Source organism: Ochotona curzoniae, unplaced genomic scaffold, assembly GCF_017591425.1.
Source record: "Ochotona curzoniae isolate NIBS_2020 unplaced genomic scaffold, NIBS_Ocur_1.0 patch129, whole genome shotgun sequence".
Lineage (NCBI taxonomy): Eukaryota > Metazoa > Chordata > Mammalia > Lagomorpha > Ochotonidae > Ochotona > Ochotona curzoniae.
The window spans coordinates 221,491-247,658 of record NW_024466672.1 but is presented as its reverse complement, the minus strand read 5'-3'; the positions used below and the strand labels follow the sequence as shown (position 1 = coordinate 247,658).

General features: G+C 52.9%; 2 protein-coding genes across 2 annotated transcripts; both read left to right on the top strand.

Annotated features, from left to right (window-relative positions):
* Nucleotides 1-1,313: 1,313 nt before the first annotated feature.
* Nucleotides 1,314-7,533, top strand: LOC121166343 (A disintegrin and metalloproteinase with thrombospondin motifs 2-like). Its single transcript, XM_040995489.1, has 5 exons — nucleotides 1,314-1,390; nucleotides 2,262-2,395; nucleotides 5,178-5,301; nucleotides 6,371-6,451; nucleotides 7,406-7,533. Exons 2-5 carry the CDS (start codon nucleotides 2,318-2,320, stop codon nucleotides 7,411-7,413), a joined length of 291 nt encoding a protein of 96 aa, XP_040851423.1. The 5' UTR covers nucleotides 1,314-1,390; nucleotides 2,262-2,317; the 3' UTR covers nucleotides 7,414-7,533.
* Nucleotides 7,502-15,918, top strand: LOC121166345 (TBC1 domain family member 9B-like). Its single transcript, XM_040995490.1, is given in 13 exon segments — nucleotides 7,502-7,548; nucleotides 7,966-8,052; nucleotides 9,025-9,154; nucleotides 9,245-9,291; nucleotides 9,293-9,341; nucleotides 10,124-10,326; nucleotides 11,017-11,324; nucleotides 11,598-11,668; nucleotides 13,192-13,252; nucleotides 13,655-13,712; nucleotides 13,714-13,759; nucleotides 14,750-14,959; nucleotides 15,085-15,918. Coding segments are annotated over 13 exon segments (1,779 nt in total). The 3' UTR covers nucleotides 15,547-15,918.
* The last annotated feature ends 10,250 nt before the right edge of the window (nucleotides 15,919-26,168 follow it).

The window sequence follows — 26,168 nt, the reverse complement described above, 5'->3', positions numbered from 1 at the left end:
GCCAGCATCATGGCTAAATCTCTATTACACCAGCACTTCCACCTGCTCATGGGCCTCATGCTGGAGGCTCTGTGGTTATGGCTGTGTGAACACAGGAGGGTTGCTTTCTCTTATTCTGTTCCTGCTTTCTTTTTCCCTCCTTTTTTTTCTCTCTCTTTCATTTTATTTCACTTGTCTAGTGTTTTCAAGACTTCGGTTTATCTGAAAATACTAAAACTCTGGAATTTCACAGGAAATAGCATAAAACAGAGTTGTGACTTCCAAGCTGAGCGCCATCAGTGCAGCTCTAGACTCAGCTCTAGAGGGCATGCATGTTCAGCCAAGCTACACCCCCTGCAGCAGATCGCCCTGTCCACCCACTTGGGCCATTTGACCATCTGTGATCAGGCTCTGTGCTGGCCATGGGGAGCCTGAGGCATCAGCCTTCAGGGTTCCTGGATCAGAGGTTCAACCAGCGAGCTCTTCATCACAATGCCAGAATTCTGGAGCCAACTCACTTTAGGAAGAGAAAAAGTCCACATAGCATATGGCTTGCAGGGTTCAAGTCCAAGATGGCACTACCCCATTGGTTTGGCCTCTGGCGCAGGCAGCAGGTGGCAGTGGGGGTGAGAGGAAGCAGAGGCTGGTCTCTGTGAGAACCAGAGGCTTGGCCTCAAGGATGGGAAGCCTTCCCACTGAGCCCTGCTCCTAAAAGGTGAGGTTTCCACCTTCTGAATCTACAACCTCAGATTTGAATTCCTATCTGAGTCTGGGGACCAAATCATATCCAGACCACAGCAGAAGTCAAGTTCATCTTAGCCTTACAGGATCTGAGGGCCAGAGCTCAGCAGTGGTCAGCTTTCCCTCAGAATACCTTGCGTGGGGCCAGCTCCCAAGCTTGTCCACGGAACCCTCTCTGCTCATGCTCACTCCTTCCTGTCTGGAGGCCCCAAGCTACTACCCTGGATAGGAGCTGAGGCAGGAAGGAGGCCCTTGCATTCTCACAAACTCTTAAGGACATTTTAAAATTTAGTTATTATTTATAAGAGATGAATAGGGAGAGATCTCCCATCTGCTGGTTCACTCCCCAGATGCCCACAATAGCCAAGGCTGGGCCAGGCTGCAGGCAAAGGCTGGGACCACCATCTGGGACCTCCCTGTTCCACAAATGGCACCCCAAGTGCTGGCTACCCGGTGGCTCCCAGCGGCAGGTCTTATATTTTTTTCCCCTGCAGCCCAGCCAATGGTGGCCGCACCTGCTCAGGCCTTGCCTACGACTTCCAGCTCTGCAACCCTCAGGACTGCCCAGGCACCCTGGCCGACTTCCACGAGGAACAGTGCCAACAGTGGGACCTGTACTTTGAGCATGGTGATGGCCAGCACCACTGGCTACCCCACGAGCACTGGGATGGTGAGACCAGGGACAGCAGGGGCTCAGCATCTGGGCTGGTGCAAGTCCAGCTGGGGCCTGCACCCTTCTATACTTCAGGACCCACGGGGCCTGCTGCTGGGGGTGGGTGGGTGGGACTTAGGTTCCAAACAAGGTAGCAATCCCAGGCAAGCCAGAGCAAGGCCAGAGAGGCCAAGCAGGACTGAAGTCCGCCGTCGCCACCTGGTGGGCAGGACTGGAGGTGCAGGACTGGGCCGGCCGGGAATGAAGAGCTGGTTCAGCAGGGATCCCTGGGATGGGACACAGGTGTTGCTTAGGAAAACACACCCTAAGGCGTCTGTGGCTTCACAGGACAGAAAAACCTGGGAGCTGCAGCCGTGACATGTCTTATGCAGCCATCACTCGGCTGCAAGGCTGCACCAGTGCAGAGACCCATTGGGGACAGAGGCACTGCATTTGCACACCCTGTGTGCCTTCTGCTGCTAGCAGGCACCACTGGAACAGAGGTTCTTGTCTTCCTGTAAGAGAGAAGTCAGACGTGAGGCAGAAGTAGTGAGGTGTAGTGGGGTAGGACATCTGTCAGCACTGGTGGGCCCTGCTCAGGGTGGATCTGAGAGGCAGACAGGGAGTGAGAGCAGCCACTCAGACCACGGAGAGCAAGGTCACAGCTTGATGGAGCATGTGGACCTGACGGGCCAGGCAGCCAGGCTGGCAGCTCAGGAAGGCACCAAGCTCACAGGGAGCACTGGGGCTGCAGCTTAGCTGTGAACAGAGATGCAGATCTTGCTGCCAGGGTTCCTGACAGGGTCCCCTTAGTGTGGGTGCTGTAAGCCAGCAGGCACAGGAACCCTCCTTCCCAGCTCCCGGCTAATGCCATGCCATCTCCCTCCAGCCAAGGAACGTTGTCACCTCTACTGCGAGTCCAAGGAGACCGGGGAGGTGGTGTCCATGAAGCGCATGGTGCACGACGGCACACGCTGCTCCTACAAGGACGCCTTCAGCCTTTGCGTGCGCGGGGACTGCAGGGTGAGTACCCTGCGGTCAGGGTGGGCTGGCCACAGGGAGTTGAGCTCAAGGCCATGACTGGGAGTGTGCATTTGCCTGAGCACCCGGGTGTCCAGCCAGGCTCAACCTGCACCAGGGCAGGGCTGTGTATAGGAGCACAGTGGGAGGCAGTGGGGTTGGCCGGATACAGGGGTAAGGAAGAGCCTGGGCCAGGTTCAGTGTCTGGAGAACCTGGGCCACATTCTCTACCCCCAGCCCTCAAAAAACTGCAAAACTAAGCAGGCACCCTTTTGGGATCCTTTAAATAATACTTTAGAAAAGGTAGGAGGCTGTATTGTGGGATGCCAAGCCCCGGCCTGGCTGAGGGCTGGGGAAACTGGCTGGATGTACGTGGGTCAGGTGAGTCAGATAAAGACAGTGTTGGGCTATATACTTAAGAGGGGTTGCTTTGCATGTGGAAAGTGTGTTCATGAGAAGAATGTTAAGCTGTCTAAACAGCAAAGTGCAGGCCAAGGGACGGACACACACACACACACACTCTCTCTCTCTCTCTCTCTCTCTCTTCACTCACTCACTCAGTGCTGGCCCTCAGTAGGGGGCGCCGTTAGCAGTAGAAGCAGCTGTCCATGGTTCTGAACCTGGGTGTGCTAATTCACCATCTCATGGGCATGACTGCAACCTCACCTCTGATCCGGACAACAGAAGCAGAGGAGGTCAAATGTCCTAATACCCTCTTGGGAACCTAACATGAGTGAACACCAGGTAGCTGTTGGGGGATCATCTAAACCCAATGGCTTTAAACAGGGCCTGTGGCATCTGCAGATTATATTTCTGTGCTGTTCCCCACAAAGATGTACCATGAAAGTCATAATACAGGAAGCAGAATGCATCAGGAAGGCCGTGTGAGAAGGTTACCATGGTCCCCGGCAGGTCACAGAAAGATGGAGAGAGGTGTGCCGACCTGCCCCAGGTGTGGCACACACGGCAGTGGCTTGGTGAAGCAGGCATGAGCGAGGCCGACAGGGTCCATGCTTCGGTGAATTCAGAACGCATCACCGCATGCAGGTTGTAAAACCTCTGTACAGTAGGGAGGGGCTGATGGACAGGACTGTATCACAGACAGAAAAGCCAGACCTCGTTAGCTCCCCACTGCCCCCAACCCTACCCCCAGGGGATAGTCACCCGCTAGCACTGCAACATCTTCCACCCCAGTTATTCTCTGCACCATCAGCCCTTTCAGAATTAAAGGGAAGAGCTGGTAGGCTAGCAGCATCATTTACCCTTCACAGCCTCATCTGCCTGGTGTTCCTGCCTACCTGAGTGAGGCCAGCTGCATGATGCTGGATGTTGAATGGCACCTGCATCATCAGGGGCTTTTCCAAGGATGAGATGTTGTCCCTGGGAACCCTGAGAGGGCTGCATTGCCTGGCAAGAGCAACGCCAGTAACTGCCTTATCTGTTGCCAGACAATATCCCTCCAAACTTCCAGAAAAAGGGATGCCAGGCTGCTGCTGCAGCTTGCCAGCACTGCTGGACGCAGAGCTTGGCTGTTCTCTGTCCCTTGTGACCCACTCTGTGCCTCTCAGCAGGAAACCCCAGAACCACTGTGGCTTCTCATAGCATGCTGTACTTCCCTTCCCTCCTCTTCCCCATCTTCTTGCAGCCTGTCCAGTTGCCTGGTAGGACCCTTGTTAGAAAGAGCTCACAATTCCAGGCATAATTCATAAGCCAGACTCTGTGTGCACACCAGGATGCACCATCTTGACAGCTGCCAAGAATTCTACCCAAACACGAGTTCCCAAGATCTGCAGGGTAATGTCTGGGGCCAGGTCCTAGCCAGCCAGCTACCCTGTGCTTAGAGAGCAACATCAGGTCCATTGCTGTTACAAACAGTGTTTAGGGAGCACACTGTGGGGGTGCACAGACAGGGGTGATGCCTGTGCTCCCAGGCTGGGCCCACCATGCTGCCTCCTTTTGGTAGATGGGTTTTTCTCTAGAACCATCCATGTGAACACAAGCGTGCTCCTTGTACGGAATGCTTTTACCCTGCTCACTTCCAAAAGTGAATGAAAAAGCTGAAAACCAAAGATTGCGAACTTGAGCCCCTACAGAGGAGCTGCTCTTAGCTTTGTCAGGGTCTAGAGCCCCCTGCCCGCCGTGGTCCTGGTAAGACCAGCACCAGAACACACAGTGCCAGGAGGAAGAGTTTCTCCTAATTGGTGCAGGAAGATTGCTAAGGGAGAATTAGCACCGAGCTTCCTGGCAGCCAAGAGGAAGGGGGGAATCTGTGATGCCATCAAGCACTCTGAGGGTGGTCAGTGGGCACAGACTAGCCCCAAAGAGGGATTTTCCTTGTTGAGCCTAGCAGTGGACACTGCTAGGACCATGGAAAATCAAATCACTTCAGTATGCTGTTGCCTCCCCCAGGTGGCCTGGAGCAGAGCATCGCCTTTCCTCTGGACAGAATAATTCTAGTGCAGGTGTGGCGGTGTTGAGTGGACTGGCCAGGGAGTGGACCTTAGGGTAGGAGCCTCTGAAGCCAGGCCTCTGCTGTACAGTGCCAGAGCAAGGGTGTCCCCTGAAGGCCTGCTGTGTCCTAACCCTTGGACCTCTGGGCCTGCAAGGGGGCATCATTCAGGTCACACTCCCGGAAGACGGCTAGCAGGCTTTGTCTTCCTCCTGAAACCAGAGCCTGATTTTCTCCCCCTGATAGTGGGCAAAGGGGTAACTGGTGCCAGGTCACAGGCAGGTGCTAGGGCGAGGAGAGGGTGTGCAGGTTACTCACAGCCTGCTTCCCCTGCAGAAGGTGGGCTGTGATGGGGTGATCGGCTCCAGCAAGCAGGAGGACAAGTGTGGTGTGTGCGGAGGAGACAACACCTGGTGCAAGGTGGTTAAGGGCACGTTCACACGCTCCCCCAAGAGGCACGGTGAGTCCCGCCCCTGGGTCAGTCCTGTCCTGGCAGAGGTTGGGGATTGGGGAGCAGAGGGAGAGGGCCCCAGGTGACAGGGCAGAGAACAGACCTTAGGAAGCTCTACTGGAGTTCTGTCTTGCAGCAGGCTCCTCCCCAGCTGGCTTTCAGCAGCACTTCCCTGGGCTGCTAGGTGACCTGGAAGCATGGAAGGTCTGACTTCTCTGGCGCCTTGGGTGGGGCTAGGTGCTATGGGTCTCTCACCAGGGGAGACAGGCTCTGGGGTGGGTTTCTGTCTTTGTCTCTTGCATTGTTGTCACCACTGTCCAGACTTGGGCACCATGTGAGTGAAGAGGTTTATTTGGATGTGACCTGGGTTCCTACAGGGCCTAGACCACATGAGGTGGAGAGGGTGGTACTGAGTGGTAGAGGGCCCCCAGGCCCTGACCTGACTGACTCCCACCAGGTCCCTGTAGGTCCCACTACTTCCTAACTACCACCACCACCAGCAGCAGCACACAGGGCCCTTCCAGATGTGCTCAAACCACACTCATGCCTGGGGCTGTGCCTCCACCAGGCCTCAGCTCTTTGCACAGGCCAGCAGCTACCAACTGCATCCCTCTGGGCCTCCGTCAGCCCACCTCTGAAATGGGGAGAAGCCACTTTAGTTGACCTCTTTGAGAATAAAGTGATAGAGTGACCACGTGGACCTCATCCTGTACCCGGTGCTGGTCCAGGTCCTAAAGACAGGGGCTGTGGGCTGGCCTTAGTACAGCCCTACCAGAGGTTGGATGTCTGATGACACGTGCAGAGCAAGTGGCTGAGAATTACACAGGTCACGTGGAGTACCCAGAGCCTCCCTCCTAAACATGGCAGCTCTGAATCCCTGCCTGGAGGAATGCAGCCTGGACTCCCCACTGTGTTTCCAGTGGAAGAGGCCAGTGGGGTGTCTGGGTCTGAAGACAAGCAGAGGGGCTGGAGCCACTCTCCCTTTGGCCCCTCTCCTGGTGGGTGGTCAGAGCCCACAGTGGGTGGGTGGGGCTTGCCGACTTCTCACTGGGCCTTGTCCTCCTGCACTTGCACCAAGGCTACATCAAGATGTTTGAGATCCCTGCGGGAGCCAGGCACCTGCTCATCCAGGAGGCAGACGCCACCAGCCACCACCTGGGTGAGTCTCGGGTTCTAGACAGCTCAGCCTGTGGAGGAAGCAAAGTGTGGGGACCAGCTGAGTGGTGCATCGCAGACCCAGGCAGCCCTGCTCACCTGCTGGCCCAGAATTCCTGGAGCCTCTGCCTTCAATGAGGCCAGGATCTGGGACCTGAGTGTCAAGGCACGAAGGCATGGAGAGCTCCTCATGGCACACACAGCAGTCCCAGGGCGCCGAGGCCAGCCTGGGGAGAGCTTCCATGCTCTACTCTGGTTGTCACCCGTTTCCTTTTAAATTCCGAAGATTCTGGCTGACACGGGCTTCCTGGCACTATGGACAGCATGGCTGTTTCAACAACGGCTTTAACAACCTCCCCCATGCCAATCCTGCCTGTGAGCTGGTGTACTCCACCTCAGTGGGGCCTCCTCCCTCAACCCCCAACCAAGTCTTAGTCCCTCTCTTATCCCTACTGCCCTGGGCCAGGGTCTTCCAAACTGTGACCTTGAATCAATTCCCGTCCCCCCCCCCCCCCCCCCCGCACACACACCCACAAATAAAAGAAGCAGCTCTCAGCACCTGAGCTTCCGGGTCAGCCACTCGAATGCTTAATGTTACATCATTTTTCTATCAAGAAAAGGCTTGTTTGCTTAAGTTTTCACTGACAAAATGCTTCTGTGTTGTTGCAGTTTCCAGGTATTTTCATTTTTTAAAACAGAATATGGTGGAAAGCGGGCTGCTGGCACTGATCCCTTTTTTGAGGGCCTGAGGCTGTCTCCACACTTTCTAAACAATGGCGTCTACAGCGCCACGAGTATCTCTGTGCCTTTGTTGTCTGTGTGGGGTCACTGGGTCAGGGAGCATGGACGTTCGGGGGTTCTGCTGCCTCTCCAAGGCCTCGCCAGCAGGCACCATCCCTGAGCCCTGGGTGTGAGAGCTGCAGTCAAAGGGCTTGCTTTCCTGTTCTTCCCAACACAGCCCTCTGAGAGCCGCTGGCTGAAGTGTCTGCACAAGGACTCCCCGGAACTGGAGCTGGGAGGAGGAGTGTGTTTCCATGGACAGTCCTCATCCGACATGGAGGAGTCAGACCCTCCCTTCAGTCAGGAGCTGCCCAGCAAAAGGTGCCAGGCTGTACCCAGTGCCCTCCAGGAGGCTCAGGTGGGGACTGATGAGACAGGCGCTGCTTGCTGACACAGGGATGCTTGCTGAACTCTGTGAGCAGCTCACACGGTGACATCAAGGGGTAGGGGCTTAGGGGTGTTGACCGGGGCAGGAGGTTTACACTGGCGAAGCAGATACTGCAGACTGCACAGGAGCTCAGCTCTCTGCAGACACCGCCTGAGGCGCCATGGGAGGTAGATGGACCAGCCGTGGGGCAGAGCTGCCTGGCAAGCACAGGACAGCCCATCTGCCATTGGGCTGCAGCTGAGTGGCTGCATGGAGGCTCCCTACCTCCTGTGGCCAGCCAGGTTGCCAGGGAGGCTGCGGGGCACTGTGCTGGCAGGACTGGACTATTGACAGCACTTTCCTCCCACCAGGAAATGGAGCCCGAGTCGGCCCAGCTGTTGCACAAACGTGACATCCCAGACTTGGGCACTCCCAGGGGCACCTGGCCACCCCAGAAGGTTGGTGATAGGGAATATTGCTTCCACTTTGCTCCCAGTGATCACCAAGCACACACAGAACTGTTGAAGTATGAGCTTTTTACCCCCCAAAGCTCAGCTTCCTGTTCTTGCCTGTGTGGAGCCAACTCCTTTCTCTGCCTGCTCCCTTCGCTCCCTGCTCATCTCATGAAATTAACTCAGCCAAAAGGGCATCGTGACACCCTGGGGTCCACTGAGGTTGGCCTGGCCTCTCTGCACACCCTGCCACCCTTGCCCTCTCCAGGCTCATGCTCCCTTGCTGAAGGCATTCAGTCACTTGGTGTGTGTTCCTGCTCCCAGGAACCCAACAGGCCCCACTGCACATTTAGTGCTGCAAAACTCAGATCTTGCTTTATGCTGTCATCAGTGTGTAAAGAGCCCTGCCAGAGGCCTGCTGACAGGGGTCACCTTAGCATAGATCTGCCACGGCCAACTTCACCTCATGCAGGCCTCCAGCTGGAAGCCAGAAGGCCAAGTTCAGATTCTGGTGTTGTCAGGAGTAGCTTTGAGACCTAAGTCAGCTTGTGGCTCTGAATCTCCCAGTGACAGCAGAGCCTTGCAGTTCCTGTGTGTGATGTTCTTGTCAAGTCTGTTTTGTCTTGCCCTCTTTCTCATTGTCTGGGATGCAGAGTTGCAGCGACCCACTCTGAGGTCCTGTGAAGTGGTAAGCCTAACTGTCAGGACATCTTTGGTTGCTAAGCAGGAGCCACAGCAGGGGTCAGGGGGTCCTGGCCAGACTAGGTCCCAACATGTGGCCTTAAACAAGCTCCTTGTCCATGGAGCCCCAAAAGATATCCCGGCACCTTCCACGTGCAGAGCCTAATGCGAGGGAGGGGCTGAGGCCTGAGGGGAGCTCCCTGACTTTCCAGGATGTCTGCTGGGGCACACTCTATCCTCCTGGAGGGTCTGCCATAACTATGAGTGGTCTCGATGTCTGACCCCTTGCCCACACAGATGTCTGGACAATGTGGTCAATGAGCAGAGTACTTCCCCACCAGTGCCACACCTCCATGCCTTGCTGGCCAGTGGAGACGAGCCTCCCACACAGACAGAAATCTTTGACCTCCTCAAAGCCTCCTATGAGGTCAGCACTCCATGGGGAGGTTTGGGGGGTGACAGCCCTGCACCCCATGGCTGTGCATTGTCTCACCTAATCATCCCCACCTGCCTGCAGAAATTCAGCATCCTGCGGGCCAGCGACACTGAGCAGATGCGGTTTAAACAGGCTGAGAGTGATCCAGTGCTTGGAGGACACAGCCAAGAGGAGTGTGGTATGTGGGCTTGGGGGGCTCCCACTCAGGCCTGTCTGTGGGGCAGGACGCACACTCCCCTGCTGCCTCACCACCAGTGTCAGCATTAGGATGTGTGGGACCAGGCAGGGGCATGGCGGGGAGAGGACATGGTCGTTTTATTCTGCTCCCAGATGGGCCAGTGGGAAGCCTGTCTGAAGCCCCGTTCCCCCAAGGCATAGCACCCTCTGTCTCCCAAGCTCTGCCACATGTCCCTTCCCCTCGCCCCGAGCATCCCACAGCTGCCCTCTGAGCACCTGCGTGCCGTGCCTCTGCCTCCAGCCTTCATCCTCCGCATCCCTGGATGGGTGCAGGTGCCCCTGCCACAGGATCTACTCATGGTCTCTTGACTGCCAACCTCGTTCCCACTTCCCCAGTGCCCCCCACAAACCTTTCAGACACTCTGAGGTCACAAGTGACAGAAACGGATGGCTCCAGCTGACTGAGAGCAGCTGGCTGGTGGTTTCAGGACCCCTTCCCAAGAGCTGGCACCTGGGTCACAGCAGAGGTCCAGACAGGAGGAACTAAACAATGTCCCATGTCCCCCACTCTCAGCCCACTAGGGCACAGACCTCAGGGAGCTTGCACTGAGTGGCAGGCTGGGTGGTGAGAGGCCAGCAGGGCAAGGCCCTGCCCTCAGTGGGATGGCCGACTTGCCACACTGAGGGGCAGCTCGTGCCTTTGCCCTGGTCCCTGTGACAATCTGTCTCCTGCTGCAACAGGCACTTGAGAGTCCCTCAGCCCAGCCTGTCTCTTTCTTCTAGGTCCGAGCCATACCTGGGGACACTGGCTTCTCCACTGAAGAGCTGGAAGACCTTTACATGGTGTTTAAGGTAAGAGCCGAGAACAAGGACAGGACCTGTAACTGTGACCTTGTCTTCCAAGAGCATCCTCAGCACAGAGGTTCCTGCTGGAAGAGAAGGGGTTTGGAAGCATCCGTGCATGCACTTGCTGTGAAGTCTAAGTGGTAGAAGTTAAGCCTTGTTGGAGTTTAGGCAGAACACTCCCTTAGAAAGCACAAGGCAGCTTACAGCAGAAGTTCATGGGCTCAAGGAACTGCAGAGTTGAGGGAGACAGTGTCAGGCCTGGCTGGATCCAGGGACTCAGATGCAGTGTTGTACACTCTCTCACCCTCTGACGTTCTCTGAACTGCGCTTCCTGCAGAGTCCATGGCTGTCTGCAGCTCCAGGGACACGCTATCCCCTCAGTAGCCCCAGGACAAGGGAACCTTTCTTCCAAATGATCAGACTGACTCAAGTTAGGCACTGGATTCAAGTTAGGTTGGCGTTGACTGTTAGGCAAAAAGGAAAAAAAATTAAGATTTATAGTCTAGTGGCTAAAGTCCTCACATTGTATGCACTGGGATCCTATGTGGGTGCTGGTTTATATCCTGACTGTTCCACTTCCCTTCCAGCTCCCTGCTTCTGGCTTGGGAAAAGCAATCAAGGATGGCCCAAGGCCTTGGGACCCTGCAGCCACATGGGAGACATGGAACAAGCTCCTGGCTCCTGCCTTCAGATCAGCTTAGCTCCAGCCAGGGAACCAATGGATGGAAGATCTTCTTCTCTCTTTCCTTCTCTCTGGTAAATCTGCCTTTCTATTTTAAAGATATACACATCTTAAAACTATGCTCCAAAACAAAAGTGAGTGCCTCCAGGGGCCTGACCCTGCCTTGGCCTTTTCCCATGGCATCCCTGGCCAGTCTGTCCTTCCCTCCCTTGTGGGGCTGGGGCAGCTGGCCGCAGGGAAGGCTGAGCTGGCCTGGCGATACTCTGAGGAAGCCTGGGACTGGCTCCCGGGCCCTCTGCAGCTGTGAGGAGGTCCTGTCCCAGCCCCCTGGAGCCTGCACCGTCCTGGGGAGCCCCTCTCATCATGCCCTCCTCCTGCCTTCTCCCACAGGCGGGATGTACCACGGGGACATGACTGAAAAGCTCAAGGTGCTCTATAAGCTGCACCTTCCCCCAGGTGAGCACGTGCCCCCACACCCCTGGATTGTATGAGGCACTGATTGCACTTTAACCTGAAAGACACTGGGTGTTTACACACTCACCTAAGAATCAGAAAGTAGCAAATAATCCAAGCCAGTCAGCCTTAAAACTGCCACACGGGTCATGGTGGCAGGGGGAGGGTGGCCAGGATGGTCAGGCCAGTCCAGCGGGAAAGGGCAGGTGCGGTCTGCCCAGGAGCTGGGATGCTTGCTCTAGGTGAGACTCTCACTCTACCCATCTCGGAGTGCAGCCCTAAACTCTGAGGAAGCCGAGTCAGCCCTGGAGGCCACCCACTATTTCACGGAAGACAGCTCCTCAGAAGTGAGTGGCTCCCTGAGGCTTCCAGCTGGGGGGCTGGGGGCATTGGGGTGTCCTGAGAGGGGTCTCAAGCTGGGGCCCACCCTGGCTTCCTGCAGCCAGGTGTCCCTGTGGGCAGGCAGTGATCTCACTCCTGTTTCTCTTGTGTCTGTCTTCTTGGATCTCGGCTCCTCCTCCCTCTGCCCTCCTGCTCCTATGCTGTCCTCCCAGCATCTCCTCTGGCCTCTGATCTGGATCTTTTCCTGCCCTGGGAGGCTCAAGGTCAGTGCCCGGAGCACAGGAAGGCTCCCTTGGCTTTGGGTGGCAGCATCCCCTCACACCCCCATCCCCACTCCTGTCCCAAGGCCCCCAGGCCTGGCAGACTCTACCACTGGCACGTGTGTCCTGCTGTGGGGTGGTTAGTAGGTGAGGACATGCACAGGGCCATGGGTCAGCATAGGCAGAGGAAGGAAAAGCAGGGGTGGTCACTGCAACCGCGGGAAACAGACCACAGGGACCAGGGGAAGCTGGGCACGGCAGGGCATATGCTCTCCTCAGAAAGCACAAAACACTGCTTTGTGGAGAAGAAATACGGATGTTGAGCCATTAGAACCCATCCTTATCCTCAGGCTGCATTTAAAGTGTAAAGCACAGGCTGCCAAGTGCCTCCTGGACCCCAGGACTTGATGACACGGCTGGCGACCACTCTGTGCTGTGACGTCATGTGGCAGGCCCAAAGGGGAAACAAATAGTGTGTGTGTCGAAGGACCCACAGGTCCTGCTGACCGTGAAGGCTTAGCTCACGGACCCGGAGGGCCTTGGCTTCCAGTAACAGGCCAAAGCAGCAGGTGTGCTTCCTGTTACACATGGACCCTGGGCAACCTGGGAAGCTTTAAGCTTGTGCTGTGTGCTTCTGGGTGCAGAACCCTGACCTCAGACCCCACAGCACCCCAGGCCCTGCACTGTCACCCATGCTCACTGAGGCAGTTGAGGGCTGGGCTACTTCTGTCCTCGCCTGTCTTCTGGCAGCAGGCCTGGGAGACCAGGGCAGCTTGTTCCTCCCCAGGTTCATGTTCACACGTGAACCGCACAGTGTGGTCCTCCTCCAGCGGATGTGCTGAGCACAGGGTTCATGTCTGTCAAGTTCCTTCCCTCCTGGTGTAGCTGTCATAGGTGTGATCCCACGCAGGTGACCTTTTCCTAACGAAACCACAGGATTCATCAGTTCTCAGGCTTGTCCATCACACCGCATTGCTGTTTGCATATGGGGGAGACTTGTAGTCTTCTGGAAAAAGAAAACAAAGAAGCAAAAACGGAGTGGGATACAGCTGCTGCTGCTTTCAGTGATCAAGTGGGGAAATGCCCAGGCCCTCCTTGACGGTGCCGGAGGGCAGAGCTCAGGGTCAGGCCAAAGCAGGAGGCTCCGTGCAGGGAACCAGAACCCGGGGCTGCTCCCGCACAAGCACAGGCTGGACCTCGGCAGAGGTGGGCTGCAGTCCCAGCTGGAGAAGAATGTGCTCCATGTTGTTATTTCCTGGTTGGCAGAGGCACTACCACAGGAAGATCGGGAAGGAAGCAGAAGCGAGGATACCCAAGAAAAGCGAGCAGGTACAGGCCATTCTCAGGGTCTCAGGGCTGAGGTCTGGGGTTTCATGTGGGCTGTGACCATCCCCAGTCACTTCTGCAAAGCTCCCCCACTGCCTGGCCCCCAGTTGACAGGCATGCCCTGAAGGTCAGTGACCTTGGCTGGAGGCCCTGCTGTCCCCTGTGGTGCCTGGTGTCCCCTGTGAAGCTCTCAGCTCCTCAGGCCAACCTCTCACAGCCTAGAACACAGCCTCAGGACCATCCTCATCCCATTGAGCCATCCCTTCTTCAGGGCATTCTCCCCATCAGCACCTCCCCAGATGCAGGTGCTTTGTAACAGGGCCCATCCCACCCCCTGACCCCAAGCTCAAGCCCTTTTTCTGTCATGACAGGCCGAGATTAATGTCTTTTCCTCCTGACTCACAGAGGAGAAGGGGACCAGCCCCCCAGACTACCGACTCTACCTTCGCATGTGGGCCAAGGAGAGAGGCTCAGAAGGAGACCATCAAGGATCTGCCCAAAATGAACCAGGTGGGCCAGGCTGGAGGCTGCAGCAGACACCTCTGCAGAACCCTGAGGGACACCGGGGCCCAGCATGCCATGTCAGCACCACGCCCCAGGGTCCACACAGGGTGGCACTCATTACTCACTAGCTCACTTGAGCGCCCAGGAGTCCCAGTGAGGATTCTGGAAAGTCAGGAGCTTGTTGCTCAGGGGCCATTTGCACAGGGACCGCTTGTTCAGGTGGAGGGACAGTGGTAGGTCTGAGCAGCCCTGGGGAAGGTTACCCCACAGCTGCTTCCTCACACTCCCTGCCCAGGCACCCTGTGCACACAGGCTTGTCTGCTCTCCACTTCCTGCTCTCTGGGGACAGCAGCTTCTTTGTCTTCCCAAGGGTCTCCCAGGCAGGAAGGGGCAACCCCTGGGTTCAGCTGCAGAAAGTAGCCAGAGGCAGTCCCTGAACTACAGCCTGCCCTTAGTGCTTGGGCTGGGCTGGCCCTGGCCATGCCCAGAGGTGCCCTGTGAGCCTAAGCCTTCTCCAGCCTGAGGAATGGGTGGTCTCACCCCTCTCTCAGGCCAGGATGTGGTTTAGAGACCCAAGACCACCCTCACCCCCTCAGCAGCACCCTCTGGGAGCTTCCCTGAAGGTCAGAGTTGAAGTCGTTTTCACCCAGGAGCTAGAAGGCCAAGGGTGAGGCCAGACCCCAGGGAGGAAGCCATGGTCAAGGCCGGGTTCACACAGCCATGCATCCCCAACAGCAGAACCACATGTCGGAGCAGAGAGCCCAGCTCAGAGCTGCTGTCCACTGCAGGGGGAGAGCCCGGCAGGGCAGAGTGACTGCTTAGGTCCCTCCCGACTCTGAGCCTCCACATTCCCGTGTGTGAAGTAAGACTAGAGCACTAGTCTGGCGCCGATAAACAGGACCACATCCTGGTACCAGTTCCAGTGGCCAGCAGCATGCATGGAATGAACACCAGGGCCATCTTACCATCTCCTTGTTCTGCCTTCCCCCTTGATAGGAGCAATTCATTGAGCTGTGCAAGACGCTATACAACATGTTCAGTGAGGACCCCCTGGAGCAGGACTTGTACCACGCCATTGCCACAGTGGCCAGCCTCCTCCGCATCAGTGAGGTGGGGAAGTTCTTCAGTCCCAGTGTCAAGAAGCCCACGGGTGGCACTCCCAGCAGGGACCAGTGCAGTTCTACCGAGGATGAGTCCCCACTGCCAGCAAGGGAACCCCCTCAGGGCCCAGTACAGGAACTCTAGCCGCCAGCCATGGGGCATCCCCAGTCACCAGCAAGGGAACCCCCTCAGAACCCAGTACAGGAGTGCCAGCCACGGGGGACCCTCAGTCACCTGCAAGGGAATCCCATCAGGACCCAGTACAGGAATGCCAGCTGACAGCCACGGGGGACCCCTGGACCAAAGCTGGTGGAGACACCCACCTTGGAAAAGTGCCACAGGAGAGACAGACGGTGGTAGAGGGGGGCAGTGGAGAGGGGCAGGGCTCACCCTCCCAGCTCCCGTCTGATGATGAAACCAAATACAACATATCCATGTCCTCCTACTCAGTGGTCAGCATGGGCTCCCTGCAGTGTGAGAACCCCACAGCCACTGCCCGCATTGGGAACACCATGGACGCAGACTGGTGCATCTCCTTCAAGCAGATCCTGGCCTCCATCCTGCCGGAGTCTGTGCTGGTCAACTTCTTTGAGAAAAGGGTGGACATTGGACTCAAGATGAAGGACCAGAAGAAAGTAGAGAGACAGTTGAGTGCCTCCAGTGAGCACGAGCCATCTGTTGCTCTGGGCTGAGCCCCTTGGCTGAGTGATTCTGGCCGAGGCCTCTGTCCCTCCCTCCTTCCCTTTGCAGTTTCTCATTAAAGACACAGCCCTCCTGCTCCCCCTTGGAAGCAGTGAGTTGTAAGTGAAAGGAAGGCTGATGCCAACACAGCTGCCTTAGAAAGAGTCTCTGGGCCTGCATCCCCTAGCACAGGCCAGTCCTGGGAACCAGGAATAAGTGGCAGCTCCTCCATTCCTCTCTGCCTGTGGCCTGGGAAGGCAGGAGAGGACAGCCCAAAGCCTTGAGACCCTGCACCCACGTGGGAGACCTGGAAGAAGCTCCTGCCTTCTGGCTTTGCATTGGCTCAGCTCTGGATATTGCAGCACTTGTTGAATAAACCAGTAGAAGAACACTTCTTAAAACAAAGTGGATGGGGCCAGTGCCACTGTGTAGTAGACTAAGCCTCCACCTAGAGTACTGTCATCCCATACAGGCACCAGTTCATGTCCTGCTTGCTCCACTTCCAATCCAGCTCTCTGCTTATAGGAGGCACAGCAGCCAACACATGAACTGACACCCATATGGGATCCTGGCACTTGCAAGGTGAGGATTTAGCCAGTTGAGCCATCACACTGAGCCCCCAGATGCTTCACTTCTGATTGAACTTCCTGCTAATGGCCTGAGAAAACAGTGAGGATGGCCCAAGGGCCCTGCACCCACATGAGAGAACTGGAGGGTGCTCCTGGCTCCAGCTTCAGAGTAGCTCAGCTCTGGCCATGATGACCACGTGGTGAGTGAACCAGTGATGAGAAGGGGATTTTCTCTCTCTCTGTAACTCTTTCATGAAACGGGGACCCTTTGTACTGAGCCCAGACACAAGGATGTTAGGGTCTTCCTTTTGTCTTTTCTTCTTTCTTCCTTTCTATTCTTTTAGAAAGATTTATTTATTTTTATTGCAAGGTAAGAGATACAGAGAGGAGGAGAGACAGAGAAGAAGACCTTCCATTACATGATTCAGTCCCTAAGTCACCACAATTCATGAAACTATGCCGGAACCAAGGGCAGGGGTGAGAAGCTTCTTCCAGGTCTCCCATGAGGGTGCAGGATCCCAAGGCTTTGGGTTGTCCTCGCCTGCTTTCCCTGGCCACAAGCACGAAGCTGGATGGGAAGCAGGGTTGCCAGGATTAGAACCAGTGCCATATGGGATCCTTACGCATTCAAGGCGAGGACTTTAGATGCTAGGCCAGCACGCCATGACTCCTCCCTTCCTTTCTTAAGATTTATTTATTTTCATTGAAAAGGCAGATTTATAGAGAAAAAGAGGCAAGAGGAAGAAGGTCTTCCATCTGCTGGTTCACTACCCACGTGGCTGCAAAGACCAGAGCTGAGCTGATCTGAAGCCAGGAACCAGTAGCTTCTTCTGGTCTCTCTCGCAGGTGCAGGGTCCCAAAATCTTGGGCCATCCTCCACTGCTTTTCCCTCACAAGCAGAGAGCCAGATAGGAAGTGGAGCAGCCGGAACATCAACTGGTGCCCATATGTGATGCTGCCACCACAAAGTGGAGGATTAGCCTGTGCAGACACAGTGCCAGCCTGTGTAAATAAGTCTTTTTTAAAAATGAGGACATTGGGACAATGTGTGGTAAAGCAGATAAAGTTACCACCTATAACACTGGCATCTCAAGTTGGCACTGGTTAGTGTCCTGGCTGCTCTATTTCCAATCCAGCTTTCTGCTAATGGCCTGGAAAAAGGGGTGGAAGATGGCCCAAGTGTTTGGGTCCCTGCCATGTAGATGGGGGACCTGGATGAAGCTCCTGGCTCTGGGTTGGCCCTGGGTTGGCCCAGAGCTGGCCACTGCAGCCATCCAGGGAGCAAACCAATGAATGAAGGAATCCTCTCTTTTCTCTTCCTCTCTTTGACTTCAAAAATAGATCTTTTAAAAAATAAGAACAGACTGTTTAATAAGTGGTGTTCAGGAAACTGCCTATTTAAGTAGAATGAAATCAAGTTAGATGTCTACCACCCATGGTTTTCTCCCCCTCCCCACCAAAATCTTATATTTTATTTACTTTCTGTTTTTGATGAGGATGATTAAATATTTCTGAACATAAGCCACCTGAATCCCAGCTGAAAGCTAGAGCCACTGCTGGCATTCCATGAAAGCCAAGACTGCAATGAGGATCCTGCTATTCAGTCACTACTTTTTTTTTTTCAGGTATCAGCCAGCGAAATAGAAAAGAGAACATACTAAGAGGCATGAAAATAATGATTATGGGCCTGACGGCGTGGCCTAGCGGCTAAAGTCTTCGCCTTGAACGCCCCAGGATCCCATATGGGCGCCGGTTCTAATCCAGGCAACTCCACTTCCTATCCAGCTCCCTGCCTGTGGCCTGGGAAAGCAGTTGAGGACAGCCCAAGTCTTTGGGACCCTGCATCATGTGGGAGACCCAGAAGAAGTTCCTGGCTCCTGGCTTCGGATCAGCATAGCATCGGCCATTGCGCTCACTAGGGGAGTGAATCATCAGATGGCAGATCTTCCCCTCTGTCTCTCCTCTTCTCTGTATATCTGACTTTCCAATAAATAAATATTTTTAAAAAAAGAAAAAATGATGATTATGTGTACATTGTTGATCATTATTTATGGTTAATAGTATTTATACTTATCTTTGACCTGAAAATAGGAAAGCAAATGAGAAATGACTCAAAACAGTAAGGAAATCTAATACAGTGGGTGCAAACAAAACTAACACAATCTCCACAAGTTAATGTGGCTTTTATATAACAAACAACTAGTTACATGGAAGACCCAGAAGAGCTCGTGGCTTCAGCCGGCTTGCCTGGCACAGCTGCTGCAGCCAGATGGGAAAGGAAGCAGCAGATGGTAATCTGTGTCTCCCTCCTTCTGTCACTCTGCCTGGTAAAGCCACAAAACAGCAGCTTTGAGCTCTGTCTCACTCAGCCTTTCCAGAAGTAGTCATTTCTGGAAATCGGCAGATGTGGCTCTGGCACAATGGCTCAACTGGCTAATCCTTCACCTCCAACTGTAGCATCCAAGTGGGTTGATGTCCCAGCTGATTCACTTGCCATCTAGCTTCAGGCTAATGGCTTGGGAATGCAGTAGAGGATGGCCCATAGCCTGGGGCCCCTGTACCCATGTGGGAGACCTGCAGGAGGCTCCTGGCTCTAGACTGGCTCAGTTCTAGCCATTGCAGCCATTTGGGGAGTAAGCAGTGGATGGAGGAGCTTTGTCTCTTCTCTCTAGAAATCTGATTTTCCAATAAAATAAATAAATCTTAAACAAAACCTGCAGACACACAACTACTGGAAAGGAACTCACTGGGGAGCAAGTGAGAGATGGTATGGCGTGTAAGATCTCTACAACTGTATGCTTCTGTCTGCCGTCTATTAAATGATGAAACAGTTTGATCCTTCCAGAGCTCAGCATTCTAGGCTCTGTAAGAGGGAAATGCTCCTGAATTCAGGGGAGGGGCTCTTGCAAAGAAATGGGAGAATGCCCGAGATGCAGATCTACGGCTGCGTTATCCTCCTCTGGGTTCGAATCCTTTTTCAGAGAGTTGAAAACAAGCATGAGAACTGCACTACATTATCCACGTGCAGCAACTTAAACATGCAAATAATTTCCATTCCATCAACCCTCAGAATACACTGAAATAGGGAAGTAATACATGGGCTCAGCTCAGGCCGTTGCTATTTGGGGAGTGCACCAGTGGACTTCTCTCTCTCTCCTCTAGGAAACTCTTGTCTTTCAAATAAAAATAAAGTGGCTTTTAAAAAGATGTATTTCTCTTGGGCCCAGTGTGATAGCATAGTGATTAAAGTCCTCACCTTGCACATACCGAGATCCCATGTGGTCGCTGGTTCTAATCCCAGCGGCCCTGCTTCCCATCCAGCTCCCTGCTTGTGGCCGCAGAGGGCAGAGGAGGATGGCCCAAGTCCTTGGGACCCTGCACCCAGGTAGGAGACGCACAATAGCTCCTGGCTCCTGGTTTTGCACTGGCTCAGCTCTGGCTGTTACGGTCGCTTGAGGAGTGAATCATCAGACAAAGGGTCTTCCTCTCTGTCTCTCTTCCTCTCTGTAGATCCTTTTGAAAAGACGCATTTATTTTTGTTTAAAGGCAGATCTACAGAGACAAGCAAGGACGGAAAGAAAGATCTTCCATCTGCTAGTTCATTCCTCAAGTGGCCACAACTGAACTCATCTGAAGTCAGGAGCCAAGAACTTCTTCCGGGTCTCCCACATGGGTGCCGGGTCCCAAGGCTTTGGGTCATCCTCAACTACTTTCCCAGGCCACAAGCAGGGAGCTGGACGAGAAGTGGAGCAGCCAGGACTACAACCGGTGTCCATAAGAGATCCTGGCGTGTGTAAGGCCAGGACTTTTGACAATAGGCTACCGCGCCAGGCCCATAAATAAAACTTTAAGAAGCAAATTAAAAATCTCTTGAGGCCCTAAAGTAGTTCTTATCTAAAATGCCTAGCTTGTAATGCTAACAGATACCCACTCAATAGCTGCATCTGGGGGGCAGGGTAAGAGCTGTTTCTCTCAAGACACTGGCATCATGGGGAAAGCATTTGATACAAAAAGTGATTTTACCCCCAAAATCTACTGGCTGTTTAACACACATCTTACAGAAGTCGGTCTTTACAGATGCCAGGACACAGCCGACCAGCACAGGACCAAGAAGGGGTGTCCTTTAGAAGGACACAGGCAGCGCCAGCCGGCAGGAGAGGACAAGCTGTGAGGCTGGTTGGGGCACAGGTGGAAGCAGAGCCCCAGGATGTGGTGACAGGACGCCCATGGCGGGGAGGGGTGCTTCTCCCATGAGAAGCCTGAGGGGCACTGCGGGGTCCCGGGATGCCACCCCCACCCCGCCTGGGTCCCACAAGGTTCCCCAAATGTCACTAGACTTCACCAGAGCCCGCCTCTGCAGAAGCCACTACTCCCCCAAACCTACAACAGAGAGGCCGGGACGACGCCGGAGGGACGCGACCCCACACCACACCTGCCACCCGCGGGAGGCCGGCGCCCAGCCCACCTGGTGCGCTTGGAAGAGGCCGCAGCTGCAGCACCTGAGGACGCGGCAGCGCTGAGGCGGCGCCATGGGGCCTCCCACCCAGAGCCTCCCGCTCCCGCGCTCCCCTGCGCCCTCTTCCGGCCGTGCGCCTGCGCGCTCTGCCGGCCCGCCCCGCCCCCACAGGCCTCTGCTGGCCCAGGGGCGCCATCCCCACTTGAGGGGATCCGGAGGTTGTGGCTGCCCCAGCTGCACTTAGGGCCTTGGGTCGCAGTCAGCCGTTCACGGACTTGGCGGCTCTCCCAGGGCATTTCCTCCGGGTCGCGGTTGCCCATTGCTGTCCTCTGCGCAGGATCGCCAGGGAACAGAAGAGCCGGGAAGGCTCCCCACACTGCGTCCAGAGACCCCTGAGGATGGAAACCCACACCGGGCACCTTGGAAAGGATGGGGCAACTTAGATAGGACTGTGGAGAATTTCCCAACACCTAGCCCTTTCAAGAGTCTCCTCTGAGTCCCCTCAGCGCATGCTGCTGCCAGAACAAAACAAAAATGGGGGACAAAACCAAAAACATCAGAAAGCAGCCTGGACATCCGCTGATTCCTAGGGCGGGAACCCTAAACCTAAACCCAAGCCCAGCCCCAACCCCAAACCTAACCTTTGTCATTTGTGAGCTTGGAGCTCAGCCCCTGGGCCACAGCACTGAATTAGGCCACATTCTTGCAGAACCCTCCTCAAGGTGTAGGTTTCTTTGAGAAGAGACCCTGAATTGTTACTTAGAACTACACGGAAACAAAAGCTTGATTTGGGCCAGGAGGATGGTCATTAATTAGAAGGTCTCCTAAAATAGCTTAGTTCTCCAAACTTGCCAGGTAGGGGCCATCACTCCTACTCCATCTTTCTCATCCCTGTTGTTAGACAAAGGAAATGTGGCCTGGGGGAGAGTGGACTGCAATATTCCTGTGCTGGGAAACTTTGTAACAAGCAGGTGAGCCTCAGCCAATGACATCAGCCCAGATTCTCTTCCTGGCAGACAGCTAAAAGTTTCCAGGAAGACAGGCAACTTTGTAACAAGCAGGTGAAGCTGTTTTTGTTCCTCCCTTCTCTTTGCTTTCCACAAAGAGTGTGCTGAGGTCTTAGAGCTGGTCCTTTTTCCTTCTTTAAAAAACTGCCTCATTCAACTTGTCTACTGGTTGTTTTTTTTCCTTTTCACACCAACTTAACATTAAAAATGTGTTTTAATTTTGTGTAGAATTGATTTATATCTTAAAGAATCTAATACAGGTTAATTGAAATGGCAATTCTTATATACACTGGCAAATCCTATCATGTTTTAGGATATTGCCCTTAAGTCACTATCAAGCAAAGGTTTGTTTTGGTGCAGCAAGTGAAGCCACCATTGAGATGCCTGCATCCCATCTCGAGAGTCCCATTGGAGTCCCCGCTACTCCTCTTTTGATTCAGCTTCTTGCCAAGGCATCCTGGGAGGCAATGGATGATGGTTCAGGTGCTTGGACCCCTGCAACCTCTGTGGGAAATTCAGAGGGACTTCCGGATTCCCTGCTTTGGCTACACCCACTCTGGGGAATTAATCAGCAAGCAGGAGTTATCTTTCTCTCTGCCCTTCAAGTCAATGGAAATGGTAAGCAATATAAAACAGTTCATTCTGAATTTGAATAAAGAAGAAAATGTAAGTTTAAAGACTTATACAAACGCATAAATATCAGTGAAACGAGTTTTGTATAATCACTTACTGCATCAATTTTAAATGGTTGTTCTTCTGGGGGCCCGGTGTGGCAGTCTAACAGGTAAAGTCCTTGCCTTGCGCATGCTAGGGTCACATATGGGTGCTGGTTCACATCCCAGCAGCCCCACTTCCATTCCAGCTCCCTGATTGCAGCCTGGGAAGGCAGTTGGATACTGCTCAAAGCCTTGGGACCCTGCGTCTGCCTCGGAGACCCAGAGGAGGCTCTGGGCTCCTGGCTTTGGATCTGCTCAGCTCCGGTTGTTGCAGCTGCTTGGGAATGAATGGGTGGATGGGAGATCTTTCTGTGTGTCTCTGTTCTTCTCTGTACATCTGACTTTCCAATAAAAAAAAAAAGTTATTCTTTTCAGTCATTTGTTTTATGCACCCTTGGTAGTTTCTGAGAAATCTATGGCAGTTAGACCTCAGTAAAGCAAACTCCGCATGGCAGGCTGCTTAGGCTAAAACTATGTCCTTGCTATGGGTGGAGTTTGCGTCCACTCTAGGTGGAAGCTCACTTTGTCTTGATCAGTGGGGAAGGCTGCAGTAACACCCCTAGGTCTGTGTTTTCTGTGTGTTTGTTTCTTTATTTCTTTGTTTTTGGTATGGAAATAAAATGTGAGACCAACATGACAGTTCAATAAGCTAATCAGTTGCCTTCAAGTGCAAGTATCCCACATGAGCACTGCTTCTGGTCCTGGCTGCGCCACTTCCCATCCAGCTCCCTGCTGTGACCTGGAAAAGCAGTAGAAGATGGCCCAAGGCCTTTGGATCCTGCCCCCGTGTGGGAGACCCAGAAGAAGCTCCTGACTCCTGGCTTGGAATCAGCTTAGCTCTGGCTGTTGCAGACATTTGGGAAGAGAACCAACAAATGGAAGATCTTTTTCTGTCTCTCCCTTGCTCTATAAATCTTCCTTTCAAATAAATAATTTATTTCCATTATATTTTTAATTTGCTGAGCCTTCTCTTGTTGGCTGGATCCCTTTATCACTGTGTAGTGGTCTTCTATGTCCTTTGTTACAGTGTTGGTCTGATAAATGGGCACCTTCTTCTGCCTGCTTTTGGTTCCCATCTGCATGGACTCTTTGTAGAGAACTGTGTTTCTTGTAAGAAACCCGCATTGTTGGGTCTGTTTGGGCTTTTTTTTAATTCCCCATAAAGCCAATGGTTTCTTTCAGTTGGTGAACCTAGAGCATGAAATTGAGGATATTATTGGTAGGCAATAACTGATCACATCTCAAAAATGCTGTTTCTACTCAATGCATTTTATTGTTCTGCCAGCGCAGGTGGGAATTGTACATGTTTTTCTCTTTTTGTTTCCTTCTGTCAGACCTCCTGAAGTATTTTTATAAAGTTGGGCTGGTGACAATGCATTTCTTCAGCTTTTGGGAACATTTCTCTATTACTGATTAAAGTAGCTTCTTGGTTAGCTGTTTTCTTTCAGAACATGAGATGCCATTTATTCCCCCCTGGCCCTAAGCTTCCTATTGAAAACCCTGTGGTAACCTAATGTGACCTCACTTAGAGGTGCCAGGACTCTTGTCTCTTGCAAATTTGGCATCTTCTTTCTTCTGTACCTTGGGACTTTTGTTAGGGTGTTTGATGGTGAAAGTCTTTGTTGATCCTGTTGGTTTGGCTTGCTAGTGTTTCTATAACTTGGGTAAAGCAATATAATACAATATACAATATGTATTGTAAAATACAATACAATATGATCCATAGGTGTAAGCTCTTTTCAGTGGCCAGCCCAAACTCAGAAGCCTCAGATATGCAAGTCACACAGAAGGCCCTTTATGCAGGGTAGCAGGAAGCAGCAGCATGGAATGGAGAGAATGACGTCAGAGGGAACAGCATGGACAGCGGGCTTTCCTAGGGGACAGAGTGGGTGTGTAGGGAACAGGCCACTGGAGATTGGCAGAGACAGTTAGCCTATGGATCAGGCCACTGGAGGTAGTCATGCCATGGGGTTGGGGAATGAGGGCTCATAGGGTTGTAGCTGGTTGGCAGGGAGTAAAATTTGAACACAAAGGGCGAGACTCTGAGTCAGGGAAGCAGTAAGCCCTGAAGAAGACAGGACTTGGGGAAGGAAAAATGGCATCGGGTTTAAAATGGTGGATGTGGGTCACTTCTCACAATCCTCCCTTTTTTATATATAAAAGGAAGAGGAGTGCTGTGTTGTATTGTAACTTCTCTGAGCTGAACTGGGACATAGGATCATCTAAGCGAGGGTTTCATGGTGTTTGCAGGAGGGAAAGTAGATATCCCTGTAAGAGAAGCTGGTGGAAGGCTTGGTTAGAGTTTTTGCATTTGAGTGTGGAGATATTTTGAACACATGAAATCAGGCAGGGGGCAAATAGGAGGAAGAGAACAATTATGAAACAGGGTGGAACCGGAGGGGCCATCCCTGTTAGGATGGGATGCTGAAATCAATCACGAGGGCCCCTTTATAAGCACACTTGAAGATTCAAAATAATACCTAGTGACAGATGAAAAAATTAGGAACTCTCTGGTTTAAATCAGAAATTCAATGAAGAAATTGTTTTAAATATTTCTTTATTTTTACTGGAAAGTCAGGTATACAGAGAGGAGGAGAGATACAGGGGAAGATCTTCTGTCCGCTGAATCACTCCCTAAGTGGCCGCAATGGCTGGAGCTGAGCCTATCGGAAACCAGGAGCCAGGAGCTTCCTCTGGGTCTCCCATAAGGGTACAGGGTCCCAAGACTCTGGGCCGTTCTCAGCTTCTCACCCAGGGCACAAGCAGGGAGCTGAATATGAAGTGGTGCTTGCTGGATGTGAACCTGCTTACGACAGGATCTTGGCACGTTCAAGGTGAGGACCTTAGTGACTAGGTTTCAGTGCTGGGCCCAACAAAAAAACTTCAAAAAAAACCCATACTATATAAATACATAATATTTATATAAAATGATATAAATAATTTTATATAGGTAAAATCAAGTAAAAAATTGATATAAATAAAACCAAGTGAAATATGGAAAGTTGAATGTTTTAAAAGAAATTAAAGTAACCATAACTGGAAAAAGACAAAATCAAGTGAGAAATTTTTATATTAATAAAATCAAGTCAAATACAGACAACTGAAAGTTTTAAAAGGAATAGAACAGTACCTGAACTTGAAAAAGTATTATCAAGTAACCCAATCAACGATTATAAAATATTAGCAGATGGAAATAACATTGGATGAGGAAAAATACTGAGCCCTTGGACATCCTAAACTGAAATAATACATAACTTTGTAATTCCCAAGGGCGAAGAGAAGACTAATGGTCATAGTAAAGCAGATTATTATTGTAATAATAATAATAGATTATTATTGTATGGACGTATGTATCTGGAGAAAGATAGATACCCATGAGTAGATAGATTATTATTGTATGTATTATATTGTGCATCTAGGATGTCATTTGTTCGCATTGATTTAAAAGGGAAACTCTCCAGGATGGAGACTGTGTTCTAGAATGTGTTTGGGAGTGGGTTTCACAGGCTCAATTGACTGTAGCTCCAGTTGGATGCTGAAGTATGCTCTCCCAGCATCGTGGGTGGTCATTGGTTCCCATTAGACCCTGCAGGGTTCTGGGGATCTTGCTGGTGGGGACTGGAATCCCAGCAGTGCCGGACCCAGACCATAGATGTCTGTGCACAGAAGCTCCTGCCCACCAGGGCTGGGGCAGCTCAGCACACGTCAGGACCAATCGGGACAGGCTGGACATGGGAACTGTGCAACCAGACACTCCCACCAGAGCTGGGATCAATTCAGACCACAGTATTTCTAGCAGCCCTGGCACTCACCCAGGCTGAAGGGGTACCTGAGAAGGGTTTTCTGCAGCCCTGCACTCTGTGTGTGTGTGTGTGTGTGTGTGTG

Bases quoted from the DNA above. Each gene is read 5' to 3' on its own strand.
- LOC121166343 (XM_040995489.1), top strand. From the start codon at position 2,318: ATGAAGCGCATGGTGCACGACGGCACACGCTGCTCCTACAAGGACGCC. The intron at 2,396-5,177 runs GTGAGTACCCTG...CTTCCCCTGCAG, and splicing joins GCGTGCGCGGGGACTGCAGG to AAGGTGGGCTGTGATGGGGT. The intron at 5,302-6,370 runs GTGAGTCCCGCC...ACTTGCACCAAG, and splicing joins ACGCTCCCCCAAGAGGCACG to GCTACATCAAGATGTTTGAG.